General features: G+C 39.5%; 2 protein-coding genes across 2 annotated transcripts in view; both read right to left on the reverse strand.

Annotated features, from left to right (window-relative positions):
- The window catches only part of LOC107297273 (amine oxidase [flavin-containing] A), a 37,617-nt gene extending 34,007 nt beyond the window's left edge, over window positions 1-3,610 (reverse strand). Inside the window, exon 1 of the mRNA XM_015826636.1 lies at window positions 3,460-3,610. Within this exon, the coding sequence (XP_015682122.1) occupies window positions 3,460-3,538 (79 nt within the window). The 5' untranslated portion in view covers window positions 3,539-3,610. The remainder of the gene's footprint in view (window positions 1-3,459) is intronic.
- Window positions 3,611-16,416: 12,806 nt separating this feature from the next.
- LOC107297271 (amine oxidase [flavin-containing] A-like) lies at window positions 16,417-17,907 on the reverse strand. The gene is made up of 3 exons (XM_015826634.1): window positions 17,762-17,907; window positions 16,905-17,016; window positions 16,417-16,575 (listed from the first exon to the last, which is right to left on the reverse strand). Exons 1-3 carry the CDS (start codon window positions 17,905-17,907, stop codon window positions 16,417-16,419), a joined length of 417 nt encoding a protein of 138 aa, XP_015682120.1.
- Window positions 17,908-18,927: the final 1,020 nt, after the last annotated feature.

The following is an 18,927-nucleotide window of genomic DNA, read 5'->3' on the forward strand; positions in this document are numbered from 1 at the left end:
CAGTATTAATTATGAATACATATAGATGGCTTCTCTCTCTTTGGTCACTTGTAATCCTGGATTCAGGGTCAGGAAAGGATAGCAAGGACAATACCCAATGTCCTAACCCACCCAAGAACATACGATATCTTTAAGTAACACTCAAATGAGAACATGTTTAGCTAATTCTGCTTTCTCCCTTCTTATCTACAGTATGGGTGCAATCTTTATCCTATGTGTGTCAGCTTTGCTGGATGGGTTGCTTATGTAATTATACAGCATAAATACAAGGATTTCTTGTCATTTGTCACTCCTCTCATTTAGAGGAGTCCGTGTCTATTCAGCTGAATAAACACGTAAAACTTAAAGGCACTTTCTGGTTTCCTGTATTTCTTTAACCAGCAAAACCTCAGAACCTGCATATCAGCGTGATGAAAGAAAGAAAGAAAGAAAGAAAGAAAGAAAGAAAGAGAAAGGAAGGAAGAAAGGAAGGAAGGAAGGAAGGAAAGAAGGAAGGAAGGAAAGAAGGAAGGAAGTCTATAGTCATGATATTGTACTATTGTTCTACCTTTCTCACCGGTCTTTCTCCAGAGTGAAACATGAAAACTCTGGGGAAATAACAAATAATACTATATTGACCCTACATCTAAAATGTAAACAAGTGAGATATTTTACCTTGAATGTATAGTGGAAAAACAGTCCTTGCTTTATTTTTATTTTTTTAAATCTAATAATAGCTGTAACTCCACTTTAAAAGTGCTAAAAGAAGCTATTAATATGTTTTGTAGAATACTGTCTCCAAAATAGTACAGACATAGCCTGATCTTTCTTTAACTAGTGCCATATAATCCTTAGTTTGTGGAAAGCAAATGTGGTAAATAAAATATAAATAATAGTTTGAAGTTATTTTTGTCTTGCCTCCTATAGCAACATCCCACATGGGCGCATTCAGCTCTGATTCACTGCAAGAAAATTAAATCATTTCTTTTTCTGGCAGCTGTACAAATCCCAAGTGTGCTCAAGACAACAAAGGACATTGCAACTGGCTCACATTTGTTCAGCCATGAGTCTGGTTTTGTTTCATTACATTTTACCTGACTGCACCTTTCTATTAAGTGCTTTAAAAAAATAATATAGGTTGGACATTCTTTAAGAGTTGCTTTCTGGCCATACCCCAAAGCTAGAGGACAGAGTCAGTTATGACCTGTTTCAAAGCTGGTTGTGGGTTATTATTATTCAGAAGCCAAAGTACTATTACTACTGTTTATGACTAGTAAAGTACAATTATTTATTACTAGTATTTTTGATTGACTTTCATTATTGTTAGAGAGCCCAACTTTTAAAATTAAAATATCACTATGTCTCTGAACAGTACATCTATTTTACAGAGTTTTACTGAGATATAGAATTGGAGGATGGTTTTCCATATTCACCGATTGTGGCAATCTTCGAGTGGTGTGGTGGTCTAGTGGTGTAGATGCTCCTCTCCCCCTCAGAAGGTTGAGAGTTCAATCACAGATAGTAGCAAATACTTCTCTCTCAGGGACAAAGATAAAAAATGCTGCGAACTCTACACCTCCACACAACTCCACACCTGTCATCCAGCCAGTAACTGCTCAGCTCCATTCAGTCACCCTGATTTAACCGAATTAAGGGATTACAGAGTTGTAAAAAGAAAAAGAAACCGATTGTGGCAATCTTTCAGAAAGCAATATTACGGTTCTATCACACTATTAGAATAGAAAGTTAACAGTAATTTTTGGTGCCATTCCTTTGTAATCTGAAGGGCTTGTGGAAAATGATAAAAAATTAAAAGCTGAAAGTGGATTAGTTAACTAAAAAGAATTTACACCCCAACATAATTCAATTTTAATGTTTTATAATTTTTTGAAGGTTAAAACAGGGCTAGTAGGTTAAATTAATTTTAAAAATAATTTAAAAATACTTTTTTTAAAAAAAATGTTTAATTATTGGGTGGACTACAAGCACAATTAATAAATAAGCCTAAAATGGGCTTTCCTTAAAAATAGTGTGTCCAAGATTGTAAATAGTGCAATTCTATGCACGTCAACTCAGAAGCAATTTCTATCAAGTGCACGAGCAGCTTTTCCCAGTCTGTGGCCCTCTGGATGCACTGCAATTCAATTTCAGAATTTCCAGCCAGTACAACTTTTGAAACTGAAGTCCAACACATCTAGATTGGAGCACTCCATAGTAATTGCCAATGACTTTTCCTTTCATTGCTCTTTTAATAGTTTGCTCCCATTTCTATATCACCACTGCTGACTTAAGTAAAACTTTATAATAAATAACTAAAAAACAAATAAAACGGAAATTCATTTCACTTGTTTGAACAGTTCTTCAATAAATCTTTCAGAGCACTGCAACAGAAAACAAATATTTAAATAATCCACGAGGCATGAATGGCATATGGGTTTTCTTTGTTGCAACTATCATATTTGAACATTTTTGAAATTAAAATAGAAGAGGAAGATTAACAGGTCTGGGGAGAGAGAAGCAGAGAACAAAACTACACTGAGTCTTTGCGATCAAAGGCAGAGGTTACTCAGCTCTGACAGTACATCAACAAATGACATTTGTGATTCTCCTGAATGTTTCATGCATTTGATATGGTCAAAGGAACAACTTCAGAAGAGCATAGGATGTATTTAAATGAATTTATAGAGAAAGAGATCTGGTAATGAAATACATGTTAGCAAATACACGTTTTGTAAAACATTCTGTATCCAATTGCAAGAATGTGTCTTATATATGCTATTCTTAGATAAAGAGAAAACAAGCTCTATAGCTTTCCTGGAAAAAAATGTACCAAGTCAACATATGGTATTTAAGATACGTAAGAGTCGAAGAGTCCAAGATAAAAGATAAATGAAATCAAATAGCCCAGTAGGCAATTCACACTTTGTATTCACTCAGTCTGAAAGAACTTTGGCAGTCTTTCCCTCCCCTTTTCTGGCAACATTCCTGCAGTTTTCTGGCAAGTTTTCAGAAACCGTTTACCCTTGTTCCCTCCCTAGGGCTGAAAGAGAGTGGCTGGCCCTGGGTCACCCCAGCTGGCTTTGTACATTAAGTAGAACTAGAACTCGCGGTTTCCCAGTTAACTACCACACCAAACTGTCTCTCCAGCGATGTTCAAATATGATAGTTGCAACAAAGAAAACCCATATGCCATTCATACCTGGTGGATTATTTAAATATTTGTTTTCTGTTGCAGTGCTCTGAAAGATTTATTGAAGCACTGTCCAAAATCCTCTCTGCGATCTCCTCCTGAAATCCATCCTCCGTTGTCTTCCCGGCCAGAACTTAAAAGCAAAACAAAAACAAAACAACGAAGCAACAGGAGCAGATCTGCTCGCCTGAGCCCCTCCGTCCAACTTGACGGAGAAGTTTGCCGCCTGTTGAGGCTGGGAGCGAGAGGGGCGCCGGGGGCTGCGGAAGGTGCCGCGGAAGCTCACTGACCTGAGATGCCTCCCCCAACCACGACCACGTCGTAGCTCATAGCTGCGCTCTCGGCCGGGGCGGCTGCCGTTCCTTCCATGCCTCTGGGCTAACTTTGCCGTCAGTTCGGGGCGTCCGACGGCGAGGGCGCTACTCTCCCCAATGGCCAGTTGGGCGCTGCAGCAGCGCATTTCCCAGCTGGGTCTCCCGCTGAGACGCCCCGCCCCGCCTTGCCCCGCCAATCGCCTCCGTTAGAGATTAGGAAGCTGCCTGCGGAGACAAACCGGGGTGGAGCGGGAGGGGGAGTGCGCAGGTCGGAAAGGGCGGGTTGCCCACAGTCGAGAGGCGAGGAGAAGAAAGCGACAATGTCCAGATTCATCCTGTCGAGAGGCGGCCCTGCTTCTTCCTACTCGCCTTGGGCAGGTTGATGGCAGGGGTCAAGTCGCCGGGGAGATCAGACGGCGTGGGAATTCATTGTTCCGCCTTGAATCTTCCGAGAGCACCTGCGCCGAATGGCTTGATGAAAGGGGCCAAGGCATATAGGCATTGGGGATCACTGGTATCGGGGGAACAAGTCATAGGCATCGGGGGTCCCTGCCCGGCAGCAAAAACCAGACAAATCCCAGGATAACTCAGCAACGGGCTATTAACTTTATGTGGGAGCTTAATTTTGGTGCCAGGTTTTTTATGTTTGTGGTTTTAATAGGTATATGTATTGTTTTGTTTTATTATCGACACTGTTTTAATTATTGATTGGGAGCCACCCAAAGTTCAGCATAAGAAGGGCATCTGTATAAAAGTTTTACAATAAAATAAAACGAAGGGGTCATTATGATAACAATGACCACTTCATGAGGCAGCTTCTTCTGGGCACATTTTGATGTAGCCGCTCCTACTGAGGAACGGCTGAAATCTGATTGATCAAAGAATCCAGGGGAAATTCATCTTTGAAGTGGGAAATATTTTGTGCGCTTAAACTAACAATAAAAATATTAATAAATTTTAACCACATAATAGAGGGTTTTTAAAAATAATTTTAGTACAGAAAAGGAGGGTAATTAAAGGCAGTTGTTTTAATTTCCTTAAGAATTTACTTCCATAAAAACTACATGGGATTTGAAAGCAGATAGGGTATCAGTTGCTGACTTCAATATAATGGTTCTTCGCATGTGGCATTTGACAATGTAATGTACTGTATTTAATGATCAGTAAATTACAGCAGCAGCTCTATTGTTCTGGGTTATTGAAGTTCCAGATAATTATATAATGTTCCTTCTGGCTATCCTCTGATAAGTGCCTAGAAAAGGCCAGCGGGAACTCTTTGTAAAGCTACTATCCTTTCATTTGGTTAAGCTGGCCTTTTGCTTCAGGAAGAAGGCAGAATAGAATTCAAATGAAATAAAACAAGAAACAAGCATCCAAAGAACTGTTCACATTTTTCTTCAAAGGTAGGACCTTTGACCATATGATTCAGAAACTTTCCAAATTAAGAAGCTTGATATATGGTGAACTATCAGTAAGGCTGGACTGCATGTTACTGTTTGTCCTGATAAGTTTTGAAAACTCTGCATATCACCCTTGCTTGGGTTTCAGTGTTTTGTCATCATGCTCTAGTCTAGTTCCTGGAGTAAAGAGACAGAGATAATCATGGTGATTGGCTCATAAATCTGGATCTTTTAAATAACAGCTTTCCCAAAGTTCAAGTATCCATCTGGGCTTTTGAATATCTAAGAGCAGTTTTTAAGATCATGATTAAAGTCTGCTTGGAAAAGTGCAGTCAACAGATCTTTGATCTTAAGAAATTCCAGTTCTATATATGGGGCTTTCCTAGGTATAGTTCTAATTAGATTATACCATCTAGCAAAATTAAATTACTTGGAGCATTTTTGTTTTCAAGTTACTGGCTTGATTGTATTATTTGGTTCCATCAATTTTGATGTGATCCTAATGTTATATATATATTTAATCATTTTTGTAACCAAGAAGGGGAAATCAGATGCAAGTTGTACCATTGTAGGATATCCTTTGATTAATGAAAGCACTGTGGCTATAGGGCTCATCATAGTTCTATTAAGGACATTAACTCATCAAACACAGATTTTCTTTAAGACATTCTTGTCTTCAAGGCAGCTGATGTGATGTCTGTGTGCACAGTTCTAATTGTTCATCTCACCCCTTGTTCATAGAAAGTTTTCACTGTTAATATTATCCTTCATTGCTCCTCATTTTGTAGCAAAGAAATCAAGGTTTTACTATAGACTGCTAAACAGGAAAACAACACTCATGCATTTGATTTTTTTTATTTATACCCAGAGCAGGATGATTATAGGAGCTAATATCACCCAAAAAAATTAAAATAATATAAAGCAGACCCATTTATATGAATTTAAAATACATACACAATAACAGTCATTCACAGTTTGAAACTTTTATTAAAGAGGTAAGTTTACTCCTTTCCTAAAGAGATATATTTCATGTCCATGTTTCAGTTAGACATCTGTAGTGTTTTATGTGTGTTTGTGGGTGTATATATTTAAACAAATGTAGGAGTAATACACATCCATAGAGTCATCTACAACATGCAGCGTAAGGATTGTAATAGATACTTTGTAAGACAAACAGCCAGAAGATTAACAGAGCACATCAACTAGCAGTCAGAAGACATGATAAAAACGCCTTCATTTCATAGTACACATCCGAATTAATCACAGTTTCAACTGGGAAACAGTGTTCTGGACCAAGCTAAAATACTAGGGAATTTCAGGTATCTTGGCATTCAGACTAATTAGCCAACAACAATACATAGAAATAAACAACATTTATACACTATGAAAAAGGGACAAAAAAGCAATAACAGAAATAAAAAGATCAGAATACATCCTTTCCAGCAGCCCACACCCAGATAAGCAGGGATTAACACTGGAGAAACAAGCAGAAAACAATAATTGAAGAACTACCATGGAACCCCCCCATGCTACTCTATATAAATAAAGGCCAAATCCCACATGTTGTCATACAGATGTTTAGAGAGCACAAAGCCCCCCCCCCCAATGTGTACTGTTGGATTACACAAGTTCTATATCCATTTAATGACTTTTTCTGTTAAATGATTATAGCTATGGATGCATCGATAAGTCATTGTCTGTGATTTAGCAAGTAATTTCTGGGCTCTCTGTCTTTTTACTTTGTAACAATTAGCAATATCAGTGGAGTAGGTTACATCTTTTCTAGCACAAACTGTATTAAGAAGATATACCTTAAATATGTTCAAAGTTATTTCTAATATTGACAGGTGATACTAGGCTGAAACTATATATGTACAAATAAATTGATAAGCTATCTATAAAATAATTTTATTATACTGAACCTATGTTAATGGATACAAGGTTCATTCATAAGCAACATTTATGTTAGCATAAACGCCCTTTGCGCAAACTGAACAGGGATGCAAGATTAGAAGCAGAGAACAATGTTTCTTTCCCCCTAGATTGGATTAGGTAGACATTCCAAACAGTTACATACTGTAAAAGCTAGATGTCACCCTGGTGGGAGGCTTAGGTGGGCCACATTTGTTTTTTCCTACTTTGGTTGCAACCCATGTCTATTGAGACCTTTGAATTGCAATAAAGAGACACTTAAAAGAGCCAGAGTTATTCTTGCCACTCTTTGGATTTCATTAAACACTGCTGGGATTGTTTTAGTTGCCAATGCCTGGTTTATATTCGAAATCTAAAGCTAGTTTAAAGTAGAGTGCAGGATCAGGAGATCCAGTAAACGCTTTTCTCCTTCAAAGTACAAAGCTCCAGGACATTTCACAAGCTACACACATGCAGTAAAAGGTTATCTGTTCTAAAAGAGGAACATCATGTGACAGTGGAGGAAGGAAAGGGACTGTTTGAAAAAGTCTAGTTCAAAAGTCTTTTGAACGCACAAAACTGATTGTGTACTTCTTTGGATCCTAGCCAATAAAACTGCTGGCCGTGCCAATGACTCAAAGTGCTAGCATACAGCAGGCCGTGCTACAGCGCCAACTTGAAAGGCAAATCCTATCTTGCTTTAATTCAAAAACACTGAACATTCAGGGAAGGAAAACAGGCAGAGACCAAACAATCTGTCCTAAGAAAGAGATGCAGATAGAAGCTAGAAGCTGCAAATAGATACTGCAAATTTGGGCATGCTTTTTTAAAATATTTTTTTTTGTTTGCATGTACATAATTATTATGCAGAAAAAGGCATCATTCTTAAAAGAGCTTCCCCTTTATTGTGCTCTCCTCATATGCCAGTCAGCATTTTAGTGCATCTATGAAGTTCCTTATTCTATTCCACAAAACATCTATGCAATGCAATTTCAGAACAAGCAGACTGTACAAAAGCATAATCTATTCAAGAGCATTGAAAGAGTAGCATTGAAAGAGTAATCTATTCAAGAGCATTGAAAGAGTAGGAACCCAAGTTAGAAAACATAGGATCCTTGTACAATCATAAGCTGATGCTACATATAGAAGCAATGAAATGGGTTTGTTGAACAAGTTAAAGCAGAACTGTCACTTTTCCCGTGGATAATTAAATGTACCATTTAAAATATAACACTGGTGCACAGCAGGAATTAGAAATACTGTGTTGTTTGCATAGATCATCCTCTGTTATCCACAAAATGTATGTCTCCACCTCTCCTGATGCCCTCCTTGTTACTTACTTGGCAATTTTATTATTTTTTCTTAATTAGTTACTGATTCTTCTTCTTGATGTTAGAAATACATGTTGACTTATATATCAGGAGCTTGGTTAAGTTGGATACAATATATTCTGTCCTGCAACATATTTGTAATATAATCAAACATGCAACATTTATACATTCCCCATTTTGAAATAGCCATTTCCTTAGGTTTTTTTTTTATAGTATGCATGCACAAACTTCTATTTGTACATCGTACCTCTGGAAAATAGCATGTTTCTAGATTTTTCAGAAATGAATTCATATGCACATACTAGTGAAAACAAATGGTAACAACATTCAAGGAATAGTTGAGTTAAAAACATGCTATATGAAGCAATTACATATGAAATCAATCTGGATTTAAGAGATTAACCATTCCATTCCTGGAAGCATTTCACAGAAATGTGAAGCCAATGCCTTTTGGTTAGAGTGTTGATCGTAATCTCAAGAATTAACAGTCTTGTAAAACAATTAGCTCTTGAACAATCAATCTCTTCTAACTTCTAACTTCCAATATTTGCTATATGTGTACCATATGTCTTTGACTGTAAAAGGTTTACATTAAAAAGATACAAAGCATGTTATGAACAATAAGACTGTGCAAAGGTTTGGCTTGGAGATTTGTTCAAATCACCTATTCAGACCAGAGCCATGAATCAAAATGAAGATCAATGGATGGAACTGTATGGTTTTAAATCTACCTGGATCTTTTCAAATGGAATCATAATGGTTTTCTCAGATTCTAGCAAACAGGATGGAGCTTGTGAAGTTTTACAGGTCTGGAACATCTTTACATTCTTCCCACATCAGGGAGGCAAGTAGCAACCTGCTTCTACGGAGGTAGTTAGCAAGTAGTTCAAATGCCCTGCCCTGATGAATCTACTCTATCTTTCCTATCATTTTACCTTTAAATAACTGTTTAAAAATATTGTTAGAATTTAGCTTTCTTAGTTTCAACTGGTTACTTGGGGCTTTGTATTAATTTTGTATGTGCTGTTCAAATATCTGCTTTTAATAAGGAGGAAGAGGATTGGCTGTGAATGTCATTTGTTCTGTGCAAATCTCTTTCTCTCTAACCTGCTGTCTCTAGTGCTGTAGTTCACTGTGCTAGTCTTCTGCTGCTGCCACCTCTATATTAAACAGCCCGCAACTCAGAACTAATGTTAAGAGTCCTTTCCTAGAGGAACAAAGCTTGCAATTTAGTGTGTGTGTGTGAGTGTTTGTGTCTGTGTCTGTGTATGTCCTTTCCAGTCAGTGTTGACTCCCAGTTAGTGTTGGCTCATGGCGACTGCCTGGTCAACTCCTTGCAGGTTTTTTGGCAAGATTTTGTAAATGGTTTGCCATTGTCTCCTTCCCAGGGCTGTGAGAGTGTGACTGGCTCAAGGTCATCCAGCTAGTTTCATGCCTGATAACCATTGCACCAAGCTGCCTCTTTAATATGACCATGCCACCCCAGAAAACCTGAACTTGAGAGGCAACAAAACACAGATTTATGGCACCCTAGAAAACTAAGTGAAAGGGTAAGAATATATTTTTAAAAACAGGTTTTAGCAGAATTTTTGAAGTTGGTTCAGCCACTTTCTCTACACTGGTAGGTTCTTTGCTATACATTACAGCATTGGGAGATTCATGGATGCTGCAACCTAGTGGGCAAATTGGGCACTTCACAAATATGTCACATTGGAAGAGGAGATGCCAGTTGCACATAAAGGAAAAGAGAAGTAGATAAAATATCAATAATGTACTCTCGCTGACTGCATTTACACTCATCTACCAAGACCAGTGACAGAAATGCTACATGCAATCCAGCAGATGCTCAGAAAATTCTTGATATGTAATTACACTTTATAAATTTTGAATATTTTTTTAAAAAACGCTTTCTGGGGAGAGTGCTAAGTGGAATTCTTTACAAGGGCTCCTTGTATGCCAACAGTGATGGCATACAAGTGATAGCTAACTAATCAATATATAGAAGATATATCAAGTCATAAGGTGTACTTTACAAACCACAGCAGATGGGCTCATACATTTCATGTCAAACTAATCACATAAACAGAAAAAAATAAGGTGCATGGTAGATATGTATGCCTGTGTCTGCGTGTGTGTGTCTGTGTGTAATTCCTTACACAATTATCCACTCTTTCTGGTACAAATTGTTCCCCTGAAAGTACCCACAAAAACTTTCCTTTGTTAATTTTATTTCTGTTATTGAAATGAATATAAATATAAGCTCTTCAGCTGGGAAAATCAGGAGGAAAGTGGAAATTTGTATTCTTCAGAGATTTTGAAATTTGCTTTCAACTCCACTCCAATGGGGGTCTAGGACAATTGGCCACCATCACCTCATCCCAGCTGCCTCACCCTGCCTCCCCCCGCCCCAGCTGACCCACTGCAATCGCCCCTCCCTAACTGGTCTGTTGTGTCTTCCTCTTTCCCGCTGCTCCTTCCCTGATGTAAGCAGCACGCTGTCAGCCTGGATGAGTCACCATATCTGAAAGGCCAGCTAGTTGTATGGGGGGGGCTGGGGTGCAGCCCCCCCTGCACACAGCCTTTTGAAAAAGCACCTTTGAGAACCATGACACAGCAGCAGCTCTTGGTTTGTTTATTTTTATTCATTTCGTTGCCTTTGAGAGGGGGCAACTTCTCCATGTTTGGGATTCCAGACTCAGCAAGGACTTTTGACCAGCCGCCCCAGATATTCTGCAAAGCCCCATGGGCAGGGGGGTTTATAATCATGGGATCTCCAAAGCCAAGAAGCCATTTCGGCCAGGGCAAACAGAGCTGGTATGGGCTCTCCACTTGGCGCCACCTGTCCCAGCCCTGCTTGGGTCTCTTCCTCCGCCCACAAGGTGAATGGGCCAGGGTGATTTGTCCCACAGTGGGTCAGCTGGGGTGGGGTGGGGGATGGGGGGAGGACAGGGGAAGGAGGCTGCGGCCAATTGTACCATTCCAATGGAGTTTTGCCACGAACAGTCAGTGGTCAGTCTTTACTTGCATTCTTCTACAGTAAACGTCTTTTATTCTATTGCAGCCAATGCTTATTTTTCCAATTTTCTGATTAAAATCAAATAATGTTCACTTTTTTACTTTAGTCATTTTTTTCTATTTTGTCTCTGTGTGTCCCTTACATATCTTGTTTTACTCTTGCTGTATTTTATTTTTATTTTTTATTGTTTTTAATTCCTTATAGTGTTTTATTTCTGTCGTTTTTATACTGTATGTATGTCTCTGATGATAAAGACTAGATAGCTGGTACTATGAGACTGATCATTTTCATCATTTCAAATTTGCGGATGACACTAAGCTGGCAGGAATAGCCAACACTCCAGAAGACAGGCTTAAGATACAGGAGGACCTGGACAGACTTGAACATTGAGCGCTATCTAACAAAATGAAATTCAATGGTGAAAAAAGTAAGGTTTTGCATTTGAGCAAGGAGAACCAAATGTACAGGTATAGTATAGGGCAGGGATAGGCAACCTTGGCTCTTTTATGACTGTGGACTTCAATACCCAGAATTCCTGTACCAGCCATGCTGAGTCAGGAATTCTGGGAGTTGAAGTCCACAAGTTATAAAAGAGCCAAGGTTGCCTACCCCTGGTATAGGGGGTGCCTTGCTCAATAGTAGTAACTGTGAGAGGGATCTCGGAGTCCTAGTGGACAATCACTTAGATATGAGCCAGCAGTGTGCTGCAGCTGCCAAAAAAGCCAACTCAGTGCTGGGCTGCATTAACAGAGGAATAGAATCAAGATCACTTGAAGTATTAATACCACTTTACAATGCCTTGGTAAGGCCACACTTGGAATACTGCATCCAGTTTTGGTCACCACAATGTAAAAAATATATTGAGACTCTAGAAAGAGTGCAGAGAAGAGCAACAAAGATGATGAGGGGACTGGAGGCTAAAACATGAGGAACGGTTGCTGGAATTGGGTATGTCTAGTTTAATGAAGAGAAGGACGAGGGGGGACATGATAGCAGTGTTCCAATATCTCAGGGGCTGCCACAAAGAAGAGTCAAGCTATTCTCCAAAGCACCTGAGGGCAGGACAAGAAGCAATGGATGGAAACTAATCAAGGAGAGAAGCAACCTAGAACTAAGGAGAAATTTCCTGACAGTTGGAACAATTAACCAATGGAACAACCTGCCTCCAGAAGTGGTGAATGCTCCAACACTGGAAGTTTTTAAGAAGAGACTGGACAGCCATTTGTCCAAAATGGTATAGGGCAGGGGTGTCAAACTCAATTTCATTGAGGGCCGCATCAGCATTGCAGTTGCCCTTGGGGGGCCGGGTGGATGTGGCCAGGGTGGGTGCGGCCTACTGGGTGGGCGTGGAGGGAGTAGGTGTGGCCTACTGGGTGGGCATGGCCAGCTCTACATCGTTCGCATCAAGGGTGCCTGTGGGGGCCTGGGCAGGCGTGGGACAGATCTGAGGGTCTCTGGAGAAAGGGGTGGGACCGGGGCAAGCGCCAAAGCATGGTCCATTTCTTCATTCCTCACAAAGGGTGACACCTCCCCAGCATGCACCCAGGAGGCGGGGCCGACACGGCAGGGGCTGGTTCCTCGCTGTTTCCAGATGGCCTTGTGGAGCTAAGACTGAATGTGTTTCAGCATAAATGGCCACCACAAAATTTTACATTGGCTCCCGGCCAGCCTGGGCCAGGGCCAAGGCAGCGGTGGCCGTTCCCTCACTGTTTCCAGGATGGCTTCGCGGGCCACATGAAACCACTTCGCGGGCCGCATCCGGCCCCCGGGCCTTGTGTTTGACATGTCTGGTATAGGGTTTCCTGCCTGAGCAGGGGGTTGGACTCGATGACCTCCAAGGTCCCTTCCAACTTTATTATTATTATTATTATTATTATTATTATTATTATTATTATTATTATTATTATTATTATTATTATTATTATTATTATCCAGGAATTCACTTTATGTAAATGAATATATAAATAAATCACTTTCATATGATTTGTGCCAGTGTAATGAATTTGTGCCAAAGATCTGGAAACATGCTGAGTTGTTTCCCTGCCAAAACTGGATATTTTCTTGCCAAAACTCTTTTCTGCTCTCATTCATGCATTTGCTCATTGATCTGTTTGTGCATCCTTTCTCCCACTTACTTCCATACTTGTAATAGCTACTACTATTGCCACGGATGAAATTGATGCCAAAAACTTTTCCAAACCACTTATATAAAAGGGAAAATAATTCTGGAAACAAAGTTGGATATATTATATCATGCCAAAGCATGATGGGTCCTCGGCATTAGGACAAGCTTTTAACCTGGGTTACTCTATTGGGTGCAACATAACAGAAAATCCTGATAATATTCATAGTGCCATGATGCATTCAGTCTCTTCATCTGCCATAATAACCACGTGCATTAGAAATCCAGCCACAGACAAGATAGAGAAAATGCTTTCGTTGTACATAGAACGAAGACAAGAAAGAAAACATATTTTAGTTATTTACTGAAAAAGATTAAGGTTATAGAAATGTATGAGAATATTTGTCAATGTATTTGGATTGCAGAATTTAACACCACAGACCACAACTCCCTTTTCACATTATGTATTGTTTTATCAAGGTTTGAGGGAATGTAATACTAGCAGGACGCAAGCAATGTCCTTTTTGCAGCATTTACTTTTTTAAACAGCAGCATATGAAATTTAGCAGGCCCTTGATAGAATATGAAGGTAGTTTAACAAGTAGAGTACCCACCCGTTCCCCACCCTTGCCTCCAGTGCCTGAAGGATGTGTTGGCTGCATTCCTCCCTTAAACTCCACCAACGTAGAGTGCAGTTCAACACAACCAGAGGGAACAGACTGGGGAAGGGAGAAGTTGGAGTAAGCCTTCAGCACTCACTTTGTTCGTCATAAGATTTTGAAAACATAAAGACATGTGGAACTTTTACAATGATTATGACAAGCCTGCTTTGTTCTCATTACAGTATACATTACACAGAAAGATATGATGAGGGGTCACCAACTTTTAAGCAGGAAGTCACTCAGGAAAGAAAAGCGAATGTTTCCTGGCTCCCTTTGTGTTCTAAAGGAAAGTGAATTAAATTGGTTGGGATGTCTTAATCCAGGTGTTCCAAAGGGTATGAAAGACAGCTTTTTCAGGAACAGAATTCATAGCATGAAGGAAATAAATGGAAAATTGTGGCTCAGATACATTATCGGGAAAGAAGTCCCTTTTTGTAGGCCAAGAATCCAGTTGTAGCCAATGAGGTGATGAAAGTAGAGCATCCAAGAAAGAACAGCAGTCCAGGAACAGATGGCAAATTTCTCTCCCAAAATGTAGTGGTAATTGGAATCGCTGGAACCTCCTAGGATGAAACATATTTACAGTAATTGTTAGAGCAGGGCCATCTGAGTAGCTTGAAGCTGCAACACTACCTCAATTCAGTGGTATTTAATTCTATGAAAACACATACTTAGATATACTTCTTTTTTCAGAAACTGCTTAAATGCAGTTGAGCATCTATTGTCCACTTCTGAACTGAACTGATGCCACATATTAATGCAAAACACTAATAAAATTAAAATACACATTTCACTGAATCGTATTAACTATGGCAAATAGTTTGGACCATCATCATTAATCATCAAAAAAATTGAGCTTTGGAATATCTAAAGATAAAGACAAATGCATTCAGATCTGGTTTCTATTCATTGGGTTTATTATAGCCACACCTTATCTATTGGTTACCTCGTTTACAAAATATTCGCAAATATGGTAATAAATGGCAGTAAAAAAATCATTTTTCAAACAATGTGTGCACTTATAACCAAATTTTGTGTGCCTCACAACAACACACACCAGAGTGAGAGTTATGCTGGCATAGTTGAAAGAGAATAAGAGAATTAGTGATCTTCACAATGTCTCTCCCTTTCTGTGTGTCTCTTTCTTAATCACATATTCACTTAGTTACCATCACTCTTCCAAGCATCAGGAATAATCCCCTTGGTATGTGCAAATGTCATCCTGTAAAGTAATACTTCCTATGGATGATTAAAATGCTTATAGTTTTTCCTTGGGTTACTGCATCACACTCTGCATGGGGCTGTCCTTGAAGAGTATCTCAAAGCTTCAGCTGTGCAATGCAGAGTGCAATGATACAGAAGTTATGTTTGCTACTAGAACAATGCATGCTACATCTCTGCTCCGCACACTGCATTGGTTACCAGTTTGCTTCTGGGTCCAATTCAAGGTGCTGGTTTTAACCTTTAAAGCCCTTCATGGCATGGGGCCACGCTTTCTGAGGGACCACCTCTCTGCAGTTATTTCAACCTGCCCAATTAGATCAGGCAGAGAAGGTACCATCAGCTAGGGATCTACATTTGGTGGGTCCCAGAAGACGTGCTTTCTCTGCCATGGCACTCACCTTAGGAAACACGAGTCCTCTCAAGTTTAAATTAGCTCCACCCCTTTTGATCTCTCAGAAGGCCCTCAAGACCTGGTTATGTTATGAGGCTTGGAGCTTCCAGGGAACCAGAGGTACGCTTAGATGGCTCCAATGTTGAGGTGGCTGTTTTTATTCTCTCTTCATCCAGGGGTTTAGATATTTGTTCTTTATACTAATTATTTCTTAATGTAGATTTTTTTTTGTTTCTGTTGTCTTTATATCTGTGGTTTTTATCCAATTGTTGTATGCCATCCACAGCAGTTTTTGGTGAGATTTATAAATATTTATATGGTTTCAGTTTCTATCCCCCCCCCTTTCTTGTTAGGCAATATGAAAACAGTGCAGGAAAAAGGCAAAGTAGTTCTGCCTTGAACTTAGATTTATTCATGTGTATAAATATAGTTAGAGGAAGGAAGGGGAAACCAGATTTTATTATTTTAAACAAACTAATTTATATATTTCTTTAGTAGAACTGTGTTCATCTATTAAATGTGCATGTGAGGAAACTTCCTATTAGTACCAGCAACTGATCTAAAATCTAATAGGATGAAAATCCATTAAGTTTCTATGGTATTTCTACTCTCCATTTTACTATAATAATGCATTGTGCACCAAGTTGCAATGGTATCCTAAACATGTAGAGTTACTTCAAAGGTATGTATTTGTATTCATTTTCTATGTAAATGTGAGATGGTGGAAGAAGTAAAATCTGCAAGAAACGGCAAAGATTTTCAACTGTTTTTCTTTAAACAGTTTAAACATTCTTTAAATATATTCTCAACAAACTGGGCTAATAAATTTGTTCTTAACTCCATAATCAAATTTTCATTAGACATCTTCATCTTCCATTAGGCCCAAAACAGGAGAGTGATACAGTCAAGTACACAGGCAATATATAGACAAGTATTCAGAGTTCTAAGAAGATCATTTATCAGCACACTTGCCTTTGATTCTGATTCTGTTACCCAAATTTCATTCTTTGAAATTTTTCCCATGCTATGCAATATCTGGAAGAGAAAAGTTATATTCCAGTAACAATAATCCTTTTTGTATCAAGTGCATCATGCAACTGGAATAGAAGAGATTAAAAAAACTGCCAAGAGACCATTTGTCTATAATATGTACAATACAGGTATTTGTCTTGGGAATTTCAGTCAGGAATTTAAAAAGGATCAGAGTATCTTAGTATATATTTCATTGTTCTTTGGTCATTCTAATTTTTCTTTGGTGCAACAATATTGAAAGTATCAATGCCAAGTTCCCAGATCATCTTTCAAATAAAACTAGTTTATTTGGGTCTTTCATGAAGGTGGCCAATAGCAGCAGTTCTGCTTACCTCTCTAGCAGCTCTCTCTCCAGCCTGCACAGCTCCTTCCATATAGCCACTCCACTGGGTTGCTGTCTCAGTGCCAGCAAAGTAGATTCTGCCAGCGGGCTCACGTATTATTCTTTAAAGAAAGCACATACAAATAAAATAGAGAGATAGTAATTCCGCTTGTAGCTAATATGTTTATGAACAAAAACAGGTGCCATCTTACATTTTCTAGCAACTTTGTCACGTTTTGTTTCAAGGAACGCAAACATTTTGCCACATCCTTCTTTGTGTGTTTTAATTTTTTGGGAGGTGCTTTTCACGTACTTAACCAATATGATAGTGAATTTCAAGAATAGAAAGAAAATGGTACATCTTTGCTATCAATTTTACCATGCTGCTACTTGCACAAGTAGTAAGACTTTTACCACAGTTCGAATCTGGTATGAATAAACTTTTAATCCCAGCTGCGCCTGGGATGCTGGCACTATTGAATAGTTGAAGGGTAAATGTAGCCGAACTCCATTTGAAAGAGAGTGAAGCTTTCTATTTAATTTCCTTCCTTCCCATCTTTATTTTCCCAGAGCAGCAAATATGCTACCCGAAGACATTACCATTTGAACAGTTTCCACATAATTCCAAAAACATAACCACAAATAATAATCTGTAGTTAAGCCCTGATTTTGCATTTGACTTTCTTCTATTCAGCAGCATTAAAGTCAAAGGCACTAACTGCAACTTTATTTTTGCCAAATATATTGCATTTTTATAAACCTTTCTTTCAAATATGAGATTAGCTCATTGTTCTGATAGTTTGTCAAATATCCAAAAACTGAGGGGGAGCAATGCCAAGAAAAGTGAACATTATTATTTTGTTTTACCTTCCATATTGGGACATAATGCCTGGTGGAAAATATGCTGTATAACAGCCTCCAGAATATTGTTCTGTACACCAGTTCTTTTCTTCATAATGCACTGGCTGTAAGAATAAACCACAATGAGAAATAAAACAAACTTTCAAAAACATGTTGGCAGGATTAAAATTGGGATTACTAGATAATGATTACACAGAAGCAGATTCATATCAACTGAAAAGTACTAGGTTAAACTTCATAGGCTGCATGCTGATAGAATCTATCTGAACAATTTGGCTCAGTTAGATCAGGGCTTTTCAACCTTTTCACCCATTGTACCACTTTTAGGATATGGCAACATCCGAGTACCACCAGGCGCCTAGCAAGGGGTCAAAAACATGATGACCCTCCCCAAAAAAGGAAAAAAGTGATAAAGTACAGGTAGTCCTCGACTTACAACAGTTCGCTTAGTGACTGTTCGAAGTTACAATGGCACTGAAAAAAGTACCCCCCAAGCCACAGCCGAGCAAGACACCTGCCTGCCCACCCGGTGGCGCTCTTCCTCCTGTCCGAGGTTTTCATTGTTGTGAGCATTTCTGTTGAGGATTGGCAGCGGGGGTGGGGTGGGGGGTGTTTGGTTTTTATTCCCCCCGTCTGCTGGGTGGTTGCAGCAGGTTTTGGTCAATTCACATGACCCTGGGACACTGTGACCATCATAAATATGAATCAGTTGCCAAGCATCTGAATGTAAATCACAAGACTCTGGAGATGCTGCAACATTCCAGCTGATCGGCGCTTCTGGGTCAGCAGAAGCGCCAGGATCAGTGCTGCTTTCCAGCTGATTGGTGCTTCTTCTGGGCTCAGCACAAGTGCCAGGATCAGAGCCGAGCTCCAGCTGGAGCCTGGTGCTGATCCTGGCGCTTCCACTGAGCCCTGACAGCCCCAAAGAAGTGCCGATCAGCTGGAAAGCGGCACTGATCCTGGCGCTTCCGCTGAGCCCTGACAGCCCTGCAGCTCCAGCCGTCTCTCGCTCAGGCTTGTGTGGTGCTGCCACCAGTTCAGCTCATTCCCCTCCCCCACTACCACTTTCCTAGGATGGTCGCGTACCACCTGCCAGGTGCCAATGTACCACAGGTGGTACCCGTACCACTGGTTGAAAAGCCCTGAGTTAGATGACACATTTCCTGGCTACT

This window comes from Protobothrops mucrosquamatus, unplaced genomic scaffold, assembly GCF_001527695.2.
Source record: "Protobothrops mucrosquamatus isolate PMUCROS unplaced genomic scaffold, P.Mucros_1.0 scaffold3207, whole genome shotgun sequence".
NCBI lineage: Eukaryota > Metazoa > Chordata > Lepidosauria > Squamata > Viperidae > Protobothrops > Protobothrops mucrosquamatus.